This window comes from Rutidosis leptorrhynchoides, chromosome 5 (genome assembly GCF_046630445.1).
Source record: "Rutidosis leptorrhynchoides isolate AG116_Rl617_1_P2 chromosome 5, CSIRO_AGI_Rlap_v1, whole genome shotgun sequence".
NCBI classification, from domain to species: domain Eukaryota; kingdom Viridiplantae; phylum Streptophyta; class Magnoliopsida; order Asterales; family Asteraceae; genus Rutidosis; species Rutidosis leptorrhynchoides.
The window spans coordinates 427,496,252-427,514,429 of NC_092337.1; the positions used below are offsets into that span (position 1 = coordinate 427,496,252).

At 33.8% G+C, this 18,178-nt stretch overlaps 1 protein-coding gene across 1 annotated transcript; it reads right to left on the bottom strand.

The window, feature by feature from the left end:
* Positions 1-16,819: 16,819 nt before the first annotated feature.
* Positions 16,820-17,425, bottom strand: LOC139850045 (uncharacterized). The gene has a single exon (XM_071839642.1). It carries the CDS (start codon positions 17,423-17,425, stop codon positions 16,820-16,822), a length of 606 nt encoding a protein of 201 aa, XP_071695743.1.
* Between the last annotated feature and the right edge of the window lie 753 nt (positions 17,426-18,178).

Genomic DNA, 18,178 nt, shown 5'->3' on the forward strand with positions numbered 1-18,178 from the left:
AATTAGCATATATTTATGATATATTACAGGTCTTGAAGTATTTTAAAAGTTAAGTTAGAAGGATCTATTTAGTTTGCAAACAAGTTTGAAAACATTCAAACTATGTTCTTGTTGTTAAAATTTTATACCACAAAATAAGATAGCTATATATATATGAATCGAATAAGGTTATGAACATAGATTCTACCTCAAGTTCCTTGGACAAGGTTGCTGTAAAAGAGGAGTAAAAAGCTAGAACCAAAAGGGTGATGGAATTGGATGAAAGATTGGAAGTAAGTTTGTGTTCTTGGAAGGATTTCTTGAAGTGTTTTTGTATGGTTTTCTTATGGTGATTAAGTAAGGTTTTTGAAGCTAAATGATGGGGAAAATGCTTGGAGATGATCAAGTATGAAGTTAAGAGTATTTTGAGAGAGAAATGGAAGTGTAAGTATGAGAAAATGGGGTGAAGAAATGGTGTGCATGCATAAAAACGTTTTTAGGTTATAAAGGAAAAAAAAGATACCTAACTTTGTTTTCTTGCTAAATAATTCATGCTACTTGACAAATGGTTAGTTCCACATGTTTCTTAATCATTTAAGGCTGCTAAGGAGCAGATTTTTATTGGTATATACCAATAGTAAATACATCTAGAAGCTGCGTATGATACGAGTACATATACTCTAGGTATACGTATAGAAATCTTTGAGGAAACGGAACGAGGATTCAAATATAGCTATCTTTTGTAAATATACTTATATTGTTTTATGTATGTAAGCCCTTTAAAAGTGATAAAATACATATCTATACGATGCATGTATAAGTAATATAGGTTATAAGTATTTACGTCGAAAAACATTACGTATAGTTATCGTTTTGAAAACTTAAGTTAGTAGTTTTAAAATATACTTATAACTTATTGTTATTAATACAAAATGAGATATTAAAACATTCTTAGATCATGTTAAATATGTATATATACATATATATACACAAACGTATAATTATCATATGTTATATAGTTCGTGATATCATCGGTCAAACGTTGTGTAAACTCTTTTCGGAAATATAAATCTCGACAATTTGGATTGCTTATCATGTTGGTAAGGTTTAATTTATGTAAATATTAATCTTATAAGTATAGAACGATCGAAAAAGTGCGGGTCGTTACAGCAAACGAGCAAGCAATTGATGGAGATTGAAGCAGATGAAGATGTCAACTTGTTTTGGGGGTTTGGGGCTGCTCCTAGTCATAATTTAGGAGAGGGAGAAGAACCGTGTTTTCTTTTTAGGTATTAGTGTACTAGGTTAGTTATTTAAGGAATGTAATTAACAAGTGGGCCAAATTTAATCAAGGGGTGCCCATATATGGGAATTTTCGGCCAAGAGAGTCCAAAAGGAAGTTCATGGACTAAAAAATGATGCTAGATGACTTTCTATGGGATCCGGTTAAGAGCCTTGAAGTGTCGTTAGCCGAAAACGCAAACCGTAACGTTACCCGGACGTTTTAGCAAATTCTATGCGTTTTAAATTTATAAAACTCTGATAAATTAAAAGTATCTTTAAATCATAATAATTATATAAAATACGGAGTAATTATTAAAAGTGACTTACCAATCGTTTCGTTGTCTTAAAAATGTTTTTTCGGTTTTCACTAACCGTACATTTTTCTTGCGTTTTCTAAGTTTCTCGCATACTTCTAAACCAAACTATGAAATCATTTAATATGTAGCACATATTAAAAATAGTGTTTTCTCATAAAATGTTTTGGCGTATAAATTCATAGAATTTAACTAATGGTCGTTAAGTATTTAACGGAAAGTTAACGGAAAAAGTCGGGTTGTTACAGATATATACTTGAAATTTGTCAGAGATTACACATTCTTTCTCACACACTATGTTACTCTCTCTACAATCAAAGCATTACGACCCAACCTGGATTTAAATTTTATTTGGATCTAAGAATCATTATATACGGAGTACGTCTAACCATTAAGCCGTTCATTAGCAGCGTTCTTCTTGCACTCGAAAGTTTGAAATACTTACGAACATATAGCATGTATGTACTAATTAAGTTTACGAATTAAGGTACCAATCTAGGTAACGCTCAAGATAGAATTAGAATGGTCTCTTGACCGGAGGAGGGCGTCAATGTGTGCAATTCACCCGGTTACGGGTCTCGTCGTTCGAGGGACTCGTCACCTAGAAATTTTACTCGCTAGTGAAGACACAATGTGATTATCGCTAGGGAGGTTTTCAATGCGAACCCAAAAAAAAGTTTACTAATTAACATTAGGTTTCACCTTTCATTTATTTATTTATTTTTTAAAAATGACATATATACCACATATAGAAACATATCTGTAAAGATACCTCTAAATTTGGACACGGACCCATCGAATATAATTGGAAGTTGATGGCTAATTAATATTTTAAATTATGCAAACAGTTATTAGATATTTATTCATATCCTCTAGATGGTTTACGTGTTTAAGTTGTAAAATACTTGATGAACAAGGTGAACTTGAAGAATTAGGTGAATTTAGTGACCAAAGTGTATCTGATGATCAAGGTGAATTTGGTAATCAAGGTGAATTTAGAGGCAAAGTTGAACTTGGTGACTAAGTTGAACTTAATAAAAAAGTTGAAGTTTGCTATAAATAGGAGCCATTGTGCACAAGTGTGAAAAATGTAGTGTGAAATGATAAATTGTAAGAAATTGATCGTTTGTATTGATAATTAACTGTTCATACAAGCTGAATTTTGATTTCATATATTCTGTATTGATATTCTGTTACAATGGCTAAGTGTGTTTATATAAACACAATTTACAACGGCTAATTCTAAATAGGGTTAGGATCCAATTTAACTTTGGAACCCCCTTTACATATATGGAAAGTATCTGTTCTTTTATGCAGGTTTATAGACGTTAAATCTTGTGACCAATTCAGTCTTTATATTGGGATGAGATGAAGTCAATACTTCTTATCCTAAAGTCAAATTAACAAATACGGTAATTTGACTTTCGTTGACCGCTTTGTTGTTGCTTGATTCTAAGGAGGAAGTTGAGAGAAACATATAGAGTAGTCTAGTTTATGTAATCTATTTTATTATAACAAACTTTTATATAGTGAGTTTTTCTCTTCGGAGTCCCTTGATTTTTCTTTGATTTTGAAATATTAAATCTTGTGTCGTAATTTATATATTGTATTTCATCAAACTAGGTGTTGGAAACTAGTTGTCGCCATCTTTCTCAACAAATGGGATCAGAGCTATAGTTTGGCGGGGGGTCTCAATTATATATTTTTGAATGCTCGGTGGTTGTAGCTTTGTGTGAGCTTCCATATCATAAATGATTCTATTGATCATATATAGTAAATATACTTTCTTTTTCTTAAATAATAAAACTATGTTGAAATTCAGCCCAATGAGGTTTGATGTTAAGAAATTTGATGGAAGAATCAATTTTGACTTGTGGCAATTTTAAGTCAATGATGTATTGTTTCAACCCAGGTTACACAAGGTTTTGAAGTGTAAAATCACCCTTATTTCTGTCGGTGATTCTAGTGGAACCAGTAAGATCGGTGTAGAAGAAGTGGCTCTTTTTGCCATTTCGATCTACTTCCTAAACAAAAGGAAGGTCTGTGGATGATGTCCCAACTGGAAAGTAAACATTTTCATATTCATGCCTGCCCTATTAGAGATTCATGGATGGTATGGATTTTAGAGTGGTAGGTGCGATTCATTTGTGTCTTTCAAAGAACGTTCTTGAAAATGTGCATGAGTTATTAACAACAAAATAGCTTCGTGATAAGTTGAAGCAGTTGTACCAAAGGCGATCCAAACTGTTTATATCTTAGGGAGAAATTTCATACTATATGTGTGGATGGAGGTACAAAAACTTCTGATCATCTAAGCAAATTTAATAATATTGTTTCGGAGCTGAAGGCTAATGGAGTTGAATTTGATAATGAAGATAAAGCTTTAAGACTTATATTATCTTTAGAACCGTTCTATGAACGGGATCGGGTCATAAATTCCGTTCAATATAGTTATTAAGGGTTGAAGTTTGCGCATATATTTAAGGTTTAAAATGCTATTTGATGAGGTGTTTATAATAAGTGATGATTCGAGGCGAGTACGCGAAAAAAGGAGTTTAAACGAGAAAAAAAGAAGAAAAAAGGGTGCAGCCGCAATTTGCGGTTGCCAGGCGCAAATTGCTGCTATCTTGGGATCAAGATGTTGTCAGGGTCATTATGGGCACATTTTTGCGGCTCGTTTTTGCGGTCCGGCCGCAATTTGCGGCCACGAGGTGAAAATTGCGGTTGGGCGATTTTCAGGATGAATTTTGAGGCCGATTTTAGTGGGATTTTTACTTTGGGAGCAAGATACATGATATCTTTAAATACTAAATCCTAAGCCACGAATTGGGCATCATTCCTACCAGTTTAAAGAGCTAAAAACACCACAATTAACATCACAATCACTCCAAGTTCAAGGGTTCAAGCCAAGTTATTCAAGATTCTTCATCAAATCATCATGTTCATCATCACCAACATGAGTGGCTAGTCTCTATTACTTTATTCCATGCATGAACAATTATTGTATGCTTAGTTCTTCATGTATGTATGTGATTCTTGATTTTGTAATCCTTATGTCTTTTGGTTTATGATTTCATTGAATATTTTGATTTATCAATTAATGCAAGTTTAAGTTTAGATGTTACTAGCTAACTCATATCAGAGGAGAAAAGACGGAAAGGTAATAGTATCTCTTCATTAGATCGTACGGTAATGGTATGTAGAAATAAGAAGAAGAAATACTCCGGAAAGAATCTAGCTTGTTGGAGGTATGGACATGTTAGGGTGAATTTTCTAGGTGGATTGGATTCGAAAAAGGTCTCCAACAGTGCTAATGATGTCTCTATCCTTACTGAGAATATTGATGAATACCTCTAAAGTCATGTCATCTAAAATGTCCCGTTCATATCGATTATAAACGTTCCATATTAATTGATTTCGTTGCGAGGTTTTGACCTCTATATGAGACGTTTTTCAAAGACTACATTCGATTTTTAAAACAAACCATAATCTTTAAAATATTACGACGATTATCAAATAATGATAATCTAAAATATAGCGTTTTTACACGACCATTACATAATGGTTTACAATAATATTACACAACAATATATATGTCTTTGAATGCAGTTTTTAAACAATATTATACAAGCATGCTGACTCCAACTCTTGTCCATAAATTAGCATGCAACAGCGGAAGCTCTTAATAATCACCTGAGAATAAACATGCTTTAAACGTCAACAAAAAATGTTGGTGAGTTATAGGTTTAACCTATATATCAAATTGTAATAATAGACCACAAGATTTCATCTTTCAATAACATGCAATCTGCATAAAAATCATTCATATGGTTGAACACCTGGTAACCGACATTAACAAATGCATCTAGAATATCCCCATATATAAATATCGAAGTACTAAAGCAGTTCAAATTCTTTGACTGGGGCGTGTCAAAGCCCATAGATCTATCTTTAGGATTCGCGTCAATTGGTGGCAATTATAATAAATACCAATTCTTAGGCTACCAAGTTCAACAAGGGCGATATCCGGTATAACGATTCAACATAGAATGTAGTTTCAATACTTGTGTCTATTTTGTAAATCATTTTCAAAACTGCATGTATTCTCATCCCAAAAATATTAGATAGTAAAAATGGGACTATAACTCACTTTCACAGATTTTTCCTTCGTCGGGAAAATAAGACTTGGCCACGGGTCGATTCACGAACCTATAACAATTATGTACATATATATCAAAGTATGATCGAAATATATTCACAACATTTTTTATTACGTTTTAATAATTTAAGTTTGTTAAGTTAGCAGTCCAACGTTAGTAATCTACAACTAGTTGTCCACAGTTAGATGTACAGAAATAAATCAATATATATTATCTCGAATCAATCTACGACCCAGTGTATACAAGTCTCAGGCTAGATCACAACTCAAAGTATATATATTATTTTGGAATCAACCTCAACCCTGTATAGCTAACTTTAGCATTACTGCATATAGAGTGTCTATGGTTGTTCCCAAATAATATATATAGATGGGTCGATATGATATGTCAAAACGTTGTATACGTGTCTATGGTATCCCAAGATTACATAATATATGTTAGAATACATGTATAATACAATATAAGTTAGTTAAGTTATGGTTTGTATAGATTTGTTACAAATTTCACGTAGCTACAACAAGCAAAATTATCCAATCTTGTTTTACCCATAATTTCTTTGTTTTAAATCCGCTTTGAGTGATTCAAGTTGCTATGGTTTCATAATGAACTGAAATTTATGAAAATAAACATAAAAATTATAAGTTTATAGTTGGAAATACAGGTTACAAGTCAATATTGTAAGAGGTAGTCATTTCAGTCGAAAGAACGACGTCTTGATGACCATTTTGAAAAACATACTTCCACTTTGAGTTTAACCATGATTTTTGGATATAGTTTCATGTTAATAAGAAAAATCATTTTCCCATAAGAACAACTTTTAAATCAAAGTTTATCATAGTTTTTTTAATTATCAAACCCAAAACAGCCCGTGGTTTTACTACGACGGCGTATGTCCGGTTTTACGGTGTTCATCGTATTTCCAGGTTTTAAATCATTATGTTAGCATATCATATAGATATAGAACATGTGTTTAGTTGATTTTAAAAGTTAAGTTATAGGGATTAACTTTGTTTACGAACAAGTTTAGAATTAACTAAACTATGTTCAAGTGATTACAAGTTTAAATCTTCGAATAAGATTGTTATATATATATGAATCGAATGATGTTATGAACATCATTACTACCTTAAGTTTAGTAGGTAAACCTACTAGACATGACAAAAATTTATCTAGCTTCAAAGGATTCTTGAATGGCTTGAAAGTTCTTTAAGTAGAATCATGACACGAAAACAAGTTCAAGTAAGATTTTCACTCGAAATAAGATTGTTATAGTTATAGAAATTGAATCAAAGTTTGAATATGAGTATTACCTTGAATTAGAAAGATATATTACTGTAAATAAGAAAGATTTCTTGAGATTGGATGATCACTTGAAATCGATTTGCAAGATTGGAAGTAAGCTAGTAAACTTGAAAGTATTTGTGAAGTGTTCTTGATGTGTTCTTGAATGATGATGTTTCTTGATTGTAATTGAAGCTAGATTGACCTAGATGATCAATATTACTGAAGTATAGACGTTCTTAAGCTTAGAGAGAGTTAATATGGAGAGAATTTGGATTAGAAAATCAAAGAAATGTGATGTGTGTGTTGTTTGAAAAAAATGCCTAATGCTTAGTCAATATAAGGTTACTAGTTTTTGTTTTCATGCTCATAAGTCATGCTAGTTGTCAAATGATGGTTCCTACATGTCTTGGTGACTCACAAGGGCTGCTAAGAGCTGATCATTGGAGTGTATATACTAATAGTAAATACATTTAGAAGCTGTGTATTGTACGAGTACGAATACGGGTGTATACGAGTAGAATTGTTGATGAAAATGGATGAGAATGCAATTGTAAGCATTTTTGATAAGTAGAAGTACTTTGATATGTGTTTTGAAGTCTTTCAAAAGTGTATGAATACATCTTAAAATACTACATGTATATACATTTTAACTGATTCGTTAAGTCATCGTTAGTCGTTACATGTAAGTGTTGTTTTGAAACCTTTAAGTTAACGATCTCATTTAATGTAGTTAACCCATTGTTTATTATATCTAATGAGATGTTAAATTATTACATTATCATGATATTATGATGTATGAATATATCTTAATATGATATATATACATTAAAATGTCGTTACAACGATAATCGTTACATATATGACTCGTTTCGAAATTCTTAAGTTAGTAGTCTTGTTTTACATATGTAGTTCATTGTTAACATACATAATGATATATATAATTATCATTTTATCATGTTAAATATAGTGTAAAAATACCTTAATATGATACATATGTATTTAGTAAGGCGTTGTTATAACGATAATCGTTATATATATTGTTTCGAGTTTCTTAACTTAGTAATCTCATTTTTTATGTATATAACTCATTGTTAATATATCTAGTGAGATACTTACTTATCATAATATCATGAACTATATATATATATATCCATATATATATATATATATATATATATATATATATATATATATATATATATATATATATATATATCATCATATAGTTTTTACAAGTTTTAACGTTCGTGAATCGCCGGTCAACTCGGATGGTCAATTGTCTACATGAAACTCATTTCAAATAATCAAGTCTTAACAAGTTTGATTGCTTAACATGTTGGAAACATTTAATCATGCAAATATATTTTTCATTTAATATATATAATCATGGAAAAGTTCGGGTCACTACATCATTCTCATGGTGCGTCCGCGCCACCATGGAAAGGGATGTTTGTTAGCGGTTTACAGTTGCACATGGGCATTGGTTTGGATTTTATACAAGTTGTGTGGTGGAAATGATGTTGATGGCTGAAGAACTTCCGAAAAAACCAAATATGGGAAGTTTCACCATAAAATTTCATCAAGTTCCAACGTGTGTCGAGGCGAAATTCTTAGAATGAGTTATTCTAAATGGTGATATTATTTATGGTGAAGTATGATAATTTGTTCAGAATTATAGATCTATAGCTCGGTTTTGACAATGATAGTCGATTTAAAAAATGTTCAAAGTGGAAGCATGGTTATCTTTTCGGTCCAAAGAGATAATGTTGGCTGCATGAACATTAGGATCTTGAAGTTGTCATCAAAGAAGAATCAACTATGATATTCAGATATATGGAAATTGAATTAAAGTGAGATTTGTTAGACATTTAATTCATATGGTTTAAGTGTCTAAATTGTAAAATACTTGATGACCAAGGTGAACTTGGAGAGTAAGGTGAACTTGGTGAACGAGTTGGAGTTGACTATAAATATGAGCCATTGTATTAAATCTAGAAGTGTGAAAAAATGTAGTGTGGAAATGTTGAGAGAAATTTGAGAGAAACATATAGAGTAGTAGTCATATATACTCTATGTGATTGTAACAATTTTTCATATAGTGAATTTTTCTATTTGTAATCACGTGATTTTTTTGATTTTAAAGTTTCAACGTTAAATTTTGTGTCGTAATTTCTTTAAAGTTTTTCATTGGACGAAATGTTGAAAACTAGGTGAAACCATTTTTCCAACAACAATTTGGTAAGATTTAAACTTATTAATATCGTATCGGAGATAAAAATTAAGTAATTAAGAAAGTACATATGTTTTCGAGTTTTCTTTCATGTGGTAATGTTTTACAATCAGTTATTAAAATTTCATTCTTGAGAATTGTCCAATGAAGCACACCACTAGAGTTCAATTCATGGCTATGTCAAATTGTTTAGAAAGAGAGTGTGACCAGAGGTTGCGTATAATGCGCAATTCACCCGGTACCAGCAGAGGCGGATTCAGAGTGTAATAGGGGGGGGGGGGGGGGGGGGGGGGCGGCCGCCCCTGGTGGATTTCGAAATTTTAGTGTAAAAATTTTGGATTTTTCGACTTTGCCCCCGGTGGATTTTTTTTTTGCCCCAAAACCTATATATTTTGCCCCAAAACCTTCAAATTTTGTCCAAAATTCTCCAAATTTTGCCCCAAAACCTTCAAATTTTACCCACAAATCTTCAAATTTTGCCTAAAAACTTCAATTTTTTGCCCCAAAACATCCATATTTTACTCAAAAAAATTGCTATGGTTTTAAAAAAAATTCACCCCCGGTGGAAAAAAAATCCTGGATCCGCCACTGGGTACCAGGTCTCGCGCTCAGGGGGCTTGATTACCCGAGGTTTTACCCTCTATGGAGGAGCCAATGTACTTGTTCATAGGGGGTTTCCTCGTTAACTCAAAAAAACAAATTATTCTTTGAACCCTTTTATCGTTGCAAAGGTGGCATTTTCATGCAAAGTTTTAAAGCAGTTTGAAACAATACTAACTCTTAATGAGTCTATTGATGTATAAAGATATCATGTAAACTCTAATTAGGCTAGGAATAAGTACTTTAGTATCATGATCAGTACATAAACATAAACAAATACGGAGTAGATCTTAACAAACGATATCCTTGTGGCATTTGCCAATTGCCAGTAATATCCATAATCCTTGTGGAAATTAAGGTCCAATCCTATCCAAATGAACCCTTGTTAGCTATGGTTAGCTGTGGAAACAATCTTTTAGTAAGATCTTAAAAACCAATACGTTAAACACTTTTATAACTTAGAGCCTGTAATAAGATATGTAATCTAAAAAAATATTAATCTTTATTCGAATTAGAAAAGCTAGAATAAGTACTTGAAAATCATGATTAGAAATTTAGAATTTAGAAATATGCAATAAAATAAAATAAATTCCCAATGAACTTTGAATAAATAAAATCATGTTGTAGCACACTTTACATATCATATAAATGAAAGCTCATGTGATTGAAAGAATTCATCTTTTCGTTTGATTTAACAGTTTTAGCTTCATTCATAAACATGATTAGTCTTTGGATCCTTGTTTTACTCTTAACACGTGATACACATCCAATAGAAGCATCAAGAACCGTGCCGATTCGTTCACCACCATCACCTAAACCTCCTTCTACATACGATACGATAAATTTCAATCGTTTCAAAAAGTACGAAACACGAGCGTTTAGGCCAACATGTCCGGGACCAAGCCCTGGTGTTGGCCACCAAGACCCTCCCGGTTCATGCTAACTTGATCCATTCATCTTAAGTAGAATTTTTGGTGGCGGGATTTGGTTTGTTAGAAACTTTTTCTAATAATTCACATTACAATTTATGATCGAGTGCTTGATTCCCATGATGTGATCTTTTCTTATATTGCAGCTCATTTAGCAAGTACCTTTCTTTTGGAAATTCATTCTTCTGTAATTTTGGACCAAATTATTGGACCAAATTATTGGGTTTAATTTGATCGGTGTAATTTAAACATTTTGTTAAAGCATGAAATGGAAAAAGTAATTGGCAGAGCATGAAATGGGTCGTTTTTTATTTCATTTGAAAGTCGCTAAATGAAGTGGTTTTCAGAAAACAGTCTTGGAATTCCTCGAATATATAGTCCTTGATCCAAACATGTTTTGACTGGATCTCAAAGCGTCTCAAAAAGTCCTCGTTGCAATGACACAGGGCCAGATATTGAGGCGTGCAAGCCGTGCGGTCGCACAGGGCCCAATATCTATAAGGGCTCAAAAATATATCCTAATATTACATACATATGCCTATTTTACATACATAGTTTCATTTACTTAAAGAATTATTAATGAAAATACAAAATCGATGTCGCATACTCCGTAATCCAATACTACGTTTATATACAAAAGGCCCACTTTTACATTTCGAACAGGGCCCATAAAATTGACAGGACGGCCCTGCAATGACATCAATGGTTGCTAAATTCGAGTTATTATGTTTCTTCAACAAACAACAGATCGAGGATCGGCTAATATGTTTCGTTAAGATATTTTCTATATAATGTAATTATAGGAAGAATCGATTTTATTTCGTCATTGCGCCTATGTTTTTGGCCCGTGTACGGTCTGGTTGTATATATTAGTTGTTTATCAATAAAATGTTTGCTTTTTAAAAAATATTTAAACGTTCTGTTATTACTCGCGGATATTAATCAGATTAAACAAAAACAAAGACGCGGAAACAAGATATAAACAATAATAAATGCAAGAAACGTAAACGATATAAAATATACTATCATAAGAATATTGAAAACAAATATTTATTTACAAAATACACTTTTTTAAAAAGACAGACAAAAAAGGTGCAAAAAAGGCTTTATAAATTCAGATTATATGGGAGCGCGAATTTTTAATTCAATTGTACGCGACATAACTGTATAATTTCTAATCGTTTTTAAATCTTTCCCTAACCACACAAGAAAATAGTTGATTACACCCTTAGTTAAGCGTTTTCAAGTTCAAGAGGTCTCAACTAGCCAATAACATCTTTTTTTTTGAACGGCAAGCATGCATCAGCGTATCACTTATTTCAACGACACTCATCATTTGCACATACACACGCGTTCGGGCAGGAAACCCGAATCATATTACAGGGATCCGAACCTTAAACCATCCCGAGGGGCAGGCGGGTTGGATCTGGGTCCTGAATAGGTCGGTAAAACCTTCCCAGGAGTAACTCGGCTTATGGTAAGTAAGCCTACCACGATTATTTTTAAAGAGTGGGACTCGAACTTGAGTCCACTCTCCCCCTTGCCCTGGCCCCACCTAAGTGAAACCAAGGATACCAACCAGCCACTGCTATGTTGGTAACTAGCCAATAACATCTACCAATATGTAATAGTTTATTAACTGATTTATCGAAAGTCTTTTGTTATTAATTTAATTATAATTTTAATAATATAATGTCGTTTACCAAAATATTTAGATTCTAATCTAGAAGCTGTTAGATCGTTTTCAGGTCCACCACCATGTACAACATATACGCTCATGAGTTCCACGTTACTCTAAAATCAATTGGTGATAGAGTGAGGTTCCCATAAAATGTATGTGTATCATCTTATGGGAACCTCACTCTATCACCAATTGGTTTTAGAGTAATGTGAAACTCATGAGCTTATATGTTGTACATGGTGGAGTGTAAGATACAAAGAAGGATAATAATTGTCGATGTCTTATTTCTGTGGCCAATAGCCGATTTATATAGGTACAAACATAGGTCAAACAATCCTACAAATATGGAAGAGATATACAAGATCAATCTATCTATAGACAATATATTGTACAGCTATTTGACAGCCTGTATGCGTGTGTGTATGCTCCTGTATACGTGTATATACATATATCCTAATATAGCCCCTCAGTCTAAGCAGGAGGTGGACGGATGTTTAGACTGGTGCGAAATTCTCCGAACAAAATACGAGGTAGCCCCTTAGTAAAAATGTCGGCTATCTGAAACCGAGTAGGAACATGAAGAACCCGTATGTGTCCTCGAGCAACCTTTTCACGAACAAAATGTATATCCATTTCAATGTGCTTAGTGCGTTGGTGCTGAACGGGGTTTCCTGATAAGAAAATGGCACTTACATTGTCACAAAACACGAGTGTTGCCTTCGTAATTGGAATGTGAAGTTCTAACAATATATTGCGAAGCCAGCATGATTCGGAGACCACATTTGCCACTCCTCTATATTCGGCCTCAGCACTAGATCTTGAGACAGTTGGTTGACGTTTCGAAGACCAAGACATCAAGTTGTCACCTAAAAAGACACAATAACCAGAAGTAGATCTTCGCGTATCGGGGCAACCACCCCAATTCGCATCCGTGTATGATGTTAATGAATGAATCGAAGACTTGGAAAGTTGGAGACCGTATGATAAGGTGCCTTTTATGTATCGAATAATCCTTTTAAGAGTGTCCATATGACACTCTCTAGGGTCATGCATGTGCAAGCAAATTTGTTGCACTGCGTAAGAAATATCGGGTCGCGTAAAAGTCAAGTATTGCAAGGCACCTGCTAAGCTTCGAAAGAGTGTAGGTTTCGAGTATGGTGTGCCCATAGAGCCACTAAGTTTATCATTGGTATCAACATGTGTTTTAACTTGGTTACAATTTACCATGTCAGCTCGTTCGATTATTTCTGTAGCGTATTTGGTTTGGTTTAAGAAGAGTCCCTGTGAGTTTTGTGTAACCTCTATACCAAGAAAATAGCTGAGGTCACCAAGATCTTTCATAGCAAATTCCCTAGCAAGAAGAGACATAATAGAATGATGTAGTGTAGTAGATGAAGTTACTAAAATAATATCATCGACGTAGAGTAGGAGATACGCCGTGTCATGACCATGTTGATAAATAAACAAAGAATTATCCAAGCAGCTATGATGAAAACCAATCTTAGAGACAAACGTACCGAACCGTTGATACCAAGCACGAGGTGCTTGTTTTAATCCGTATAACGAGCGTTTTAAGAGGCATACATGGTCCGGTTTGGTTTGATCTCGAAAACCATATGGTTGATGCATATAAACAGTCTCGTGAAGATGGCCATGTAGAAAGGCATTTTTAACATCAAGTTGATTGATTAGCCAAGACTTTGATAATGCAATGCTGAGTACGACGTGTATGGTGGCGGGTTTAACGACCGGACTAAACGTCTCATTACAATCAACACCAATTGTTTGTGTATGACCATCTCCTACTAAACGAGCTTTATAGCGTTCCAATGAACCATCAGATCGAAATTTGTGCCTGAAAATCCACATACTACGAATAATTTTCATATTGTTAGTTCTAGGTACAAGAATCCATGTCTTATTTTCCATAAGTGCTTGGTATTCGTCAGTCATGGCTTTATTCCAATTAGGGTCCGAGATGGCTTGTTTAGGAGTGGTTGGAAGTGGAGAAAGAGAGGTGGTGATGAATAGATTAAATGGTGTTTTAGGCTTGTAAATTCCCGTTCATACTACGTGTCGTGATGGTACGAGTGGGAGGTTGGGACGTATGTTGTGTAGGAGTAGGGGAAGTTTGTGGTAAAGGCGAGTTAGATACAGATTGTTCATTTGAGGAATTTGTGGCTGAAGATGCATGAGAGGAGGAACATGGAGATGTTTGAGGATGATGGGTATTATTAAAAGTATATATGTTAATAGGTGAACTGTTGGAGAATCGAGCAGTAGATGGTAGACTAGCAGTCTGTATCGGCCCATTAGGTGAATGTGGGCCTGATGAGTTGTGGATAGATGGATGTTGAGGTGTTGTTATAAGAGTAGGTGGGCTGTTTGTTTGTGAAGGCCCAGATGTGGTGGTTGGACTTGGCCTGAGGGAGGTAATTGAGAATCAGTGTTGATTATGTGAGGATGTGCAAAAATGGGATGAGTAATATTTTGTAGAAATTTATAGTCACGAGGTGGTGAAGGTGAAGGAGTATTTGCAAAGGGAAATTTAGTTTCATCAAATAGTACATGACGAGAGATAAAGATTTTCTTAGAGTTGAGGTCATAACATTTATATCCACGATGGTTTTGTGGATATCCAAGAAATACGCATGGAGTGGACCAGGGTTGAAGTTTATTTATGGTAGTGGAAGGGAATAGTGGGTAACATAGACAACCGAAGATGCGAAGATGGTCATAAGAAGGATTTCTCGAGTAAAGAATTTGTGTAGGAGATTTAAAGTTTAGTAGACGAGAGGGAAGTATATTAAGAATATAAGTTGCCGTTTGGAGAGCATGATGCCAAAAAGAAGGTGGAATTGAGGCATGGGATAGTAGTGTTCGAATAATATTGTTTATTGCTCATATTTTACGTTCGGACTTGCCATTTTGGGGAGAGGTGTGTGGACATGAGAAACGAAAGTCCAGCCATTATTTGCACAAAATTGGTAAAAAGATGTATTTTTATATTATGTACCATTGTCACATTGGAAAGTTTTAATTGACATGCCAAATTGAGTTTTTATGTAATTACTAAAATGAAGAAAAATGGAGTATACATCTGATTTGCTAGCAATTGGAAATGCGCAGAGCTAATTAGAATAGTTGTCAAGAAATAGTACATAGTAACGGTGTCCGGAGGTGCTTAGTACGGGTGATGGCCATAAATCACTATGGATCATGTCAAAAGGTAATAAAGTTGAAGAATTAGAAGTAATAAATGGCAACTTAATATGCTTTCCAAACACACAAGATTCACAAATAGAAGAAGACATAGTTTTATTATATTGAATAAACTTATTATTTCTAAGAGAACGTAAGACATTATCGCCAGGGTGTCCTAGACGATGATGCCATACGTTAGATGATAAAGCAATAAAAGTGGAAGGATGATTCTTTATTTGGCGTAGCATGGAGTTGGTGAATGGATAGAGATCTCCAGTTCTGTTACATCTGAGGATGGGTTGGCCCTTCGGGAATTCCTTCACAGTAAAACCAAAGGGATAAAATTCAATAGATAGTTGATTATCAGTAGATAAGCGACGAATAAAGATAAGGTTTTTAATAATATTAGGAACGTGAAGTATATTGCGTAAAGATATAGAACGTGAAGGGTGATTAAGTTTAGTATGACCAAAACCTTTTATTGGAATAGTTTGTCCATTTCCAACAAATACCTGTTTATGAAAGCACATAGGAAAATAAGGCGTTAGATTACCTAAACTAGAAGCCATATGAGATGTTGCGCCAGTATCCATGTACCATGTTTCCTCAGGTGGGTTAAGTGTCATGGTATGCATTGCACTTTCTATATCAGTAGCACAATAACTATTAGTGTCTGAGGAAACTGAGTGAGCTTGTGCAGGCCAAGGGCCCAATAATCCTGCCTGAGTGGAGTTGGGCAGAGCCCAACTAGTTGTTGGATAAGGACATGGAGGCGGATAATTCCAGGGATTCTGTTGCCAAGTCCATGGTGCATTTGGGGCCCAAGATGGGGCACTGTTTTGGGAGTATCCATGACCACGGCCACGAGTGTTGGAATTACGACCCCGATAATTACCCTGAGTATTGCTACGACCCCGATAGTTATTGCCACGAGATGACTGATTTCCAGAAAAAACGGGTTTATTTGATGATGAATTACTAGTGGTATGAATAAATGCAGCATCTACTGGTGTAGAGGGTGGTGGGATTTGTTTCTGCTTGCGCATTTCTTCCAAAAGGAGCATAGATCTTGCTTGATAAAACGAAGGTAACGGGGTGATGTAGGCAAGTTGTGAACCAATTGTATCATAACTATCGTTTAAACCGACGATCAATTAGAGAACCATTCGTGGATCCGAAACTTTATCATCCACGTTACTGAGTTGATCTGCAATAGACTTTAGTTCTTGACAATAAGCAGACACGTTCAGGAAGTTGTCCAGTTTAATATTTGTGAACTGACGTTGGAGGTAGAGAGCACGTGAACTTTTGTTATCTTGAAACAAGTTCTGTATGTGTGACCATGTTTTTGCTGCAGTAGAGTCGGCTTCAAAGATAGTTCCTAGTAATTCGAGTGACACAGTACCATAGATCCAACTGAGAACAATAGCATCTAAACTAGCCCAAGAAACAACCGGAGTTGTAGATGTCTCCGTGGTGGTGGATTCAGTTGTTGCAGCTTGCTCGGTGATGTGATCTATCACATCAAATGCACGACAGGTGATTTTGAAGAGTTCAGCCCATGTTGTGTATTGCGATTTGTTTAGTTCGAGTGTGATTAGGATGTGATTTTTGATGTTGGAGACGGTTAGGGCTGGGTGATACTTGGAATCGGCCATGGAAGGAGAAAGAAGATTGCCTGCTAGATAAATAATGAAGAAGAAAGCAGGGTTTAGCTCTAGCCTATGACAACCCGGAAATTTCCGACAAAATTCAAACATAATCTTTACATGATTCCATTTAACTTCGAACAAATTCCGAAGATTCACGAATAAATATTCATGCATTGGTATTAATTTGTTATATTAATATTAATATTAATATCATTTATATGAAATTTGATACACATAATTAATTTTATTATATTAATATTACTATCAATATTAATAATATTAGTATCATTATAATTGAGAATTAAATTATTATTATCATTAATAGTATTATCAATTTTATAATTATCATTATCATTATTATTATGATCTTTATCTATTTTTATTATTATTGCTAATGATATTATTATTAATATTATTATAAAATATCATTATTCTTACTATCTACATCATTATTTTTTATCAATAATATTAGAAGTATTATTATTATTATTACTACTACAATTATTATTATTATTACTAATATAATTATTATTTAATTATTATTAATTTGTGTTATTATTAATAAAATTATTAATTATCAATATTAATTAAGGATAAAAAGTAACAGATACCTAAATTAGGTCTGCTTTAATTTTTTTTTAGGAACGTGATCTGCTTTTCTGATTTTTATATATACTTTTATAAAAACAAAAGACAAAATTGCTCATTTCGTCTCTGTATTTTTCTCTTTTTGCCTGTTTCATCCCTGCATTTTATTTTCTGCATTTTTCATCTTTAAAAGCATTTTAAAGTCCCAATGACCCTAACGAAGGTTAACTAAGCCCGTTAAAACTATTCACAGGGACTATTCACATAATTTTC

Coding starts and splice junctions, on each gene's coding strand:
- LOC139850045 (XM_071839642.1), bottom strand. CDS start 17,425: ATGTTTGAATTTTGTCGGAAATTTCCGGGTTGTCATAGGCTAGAGCTA.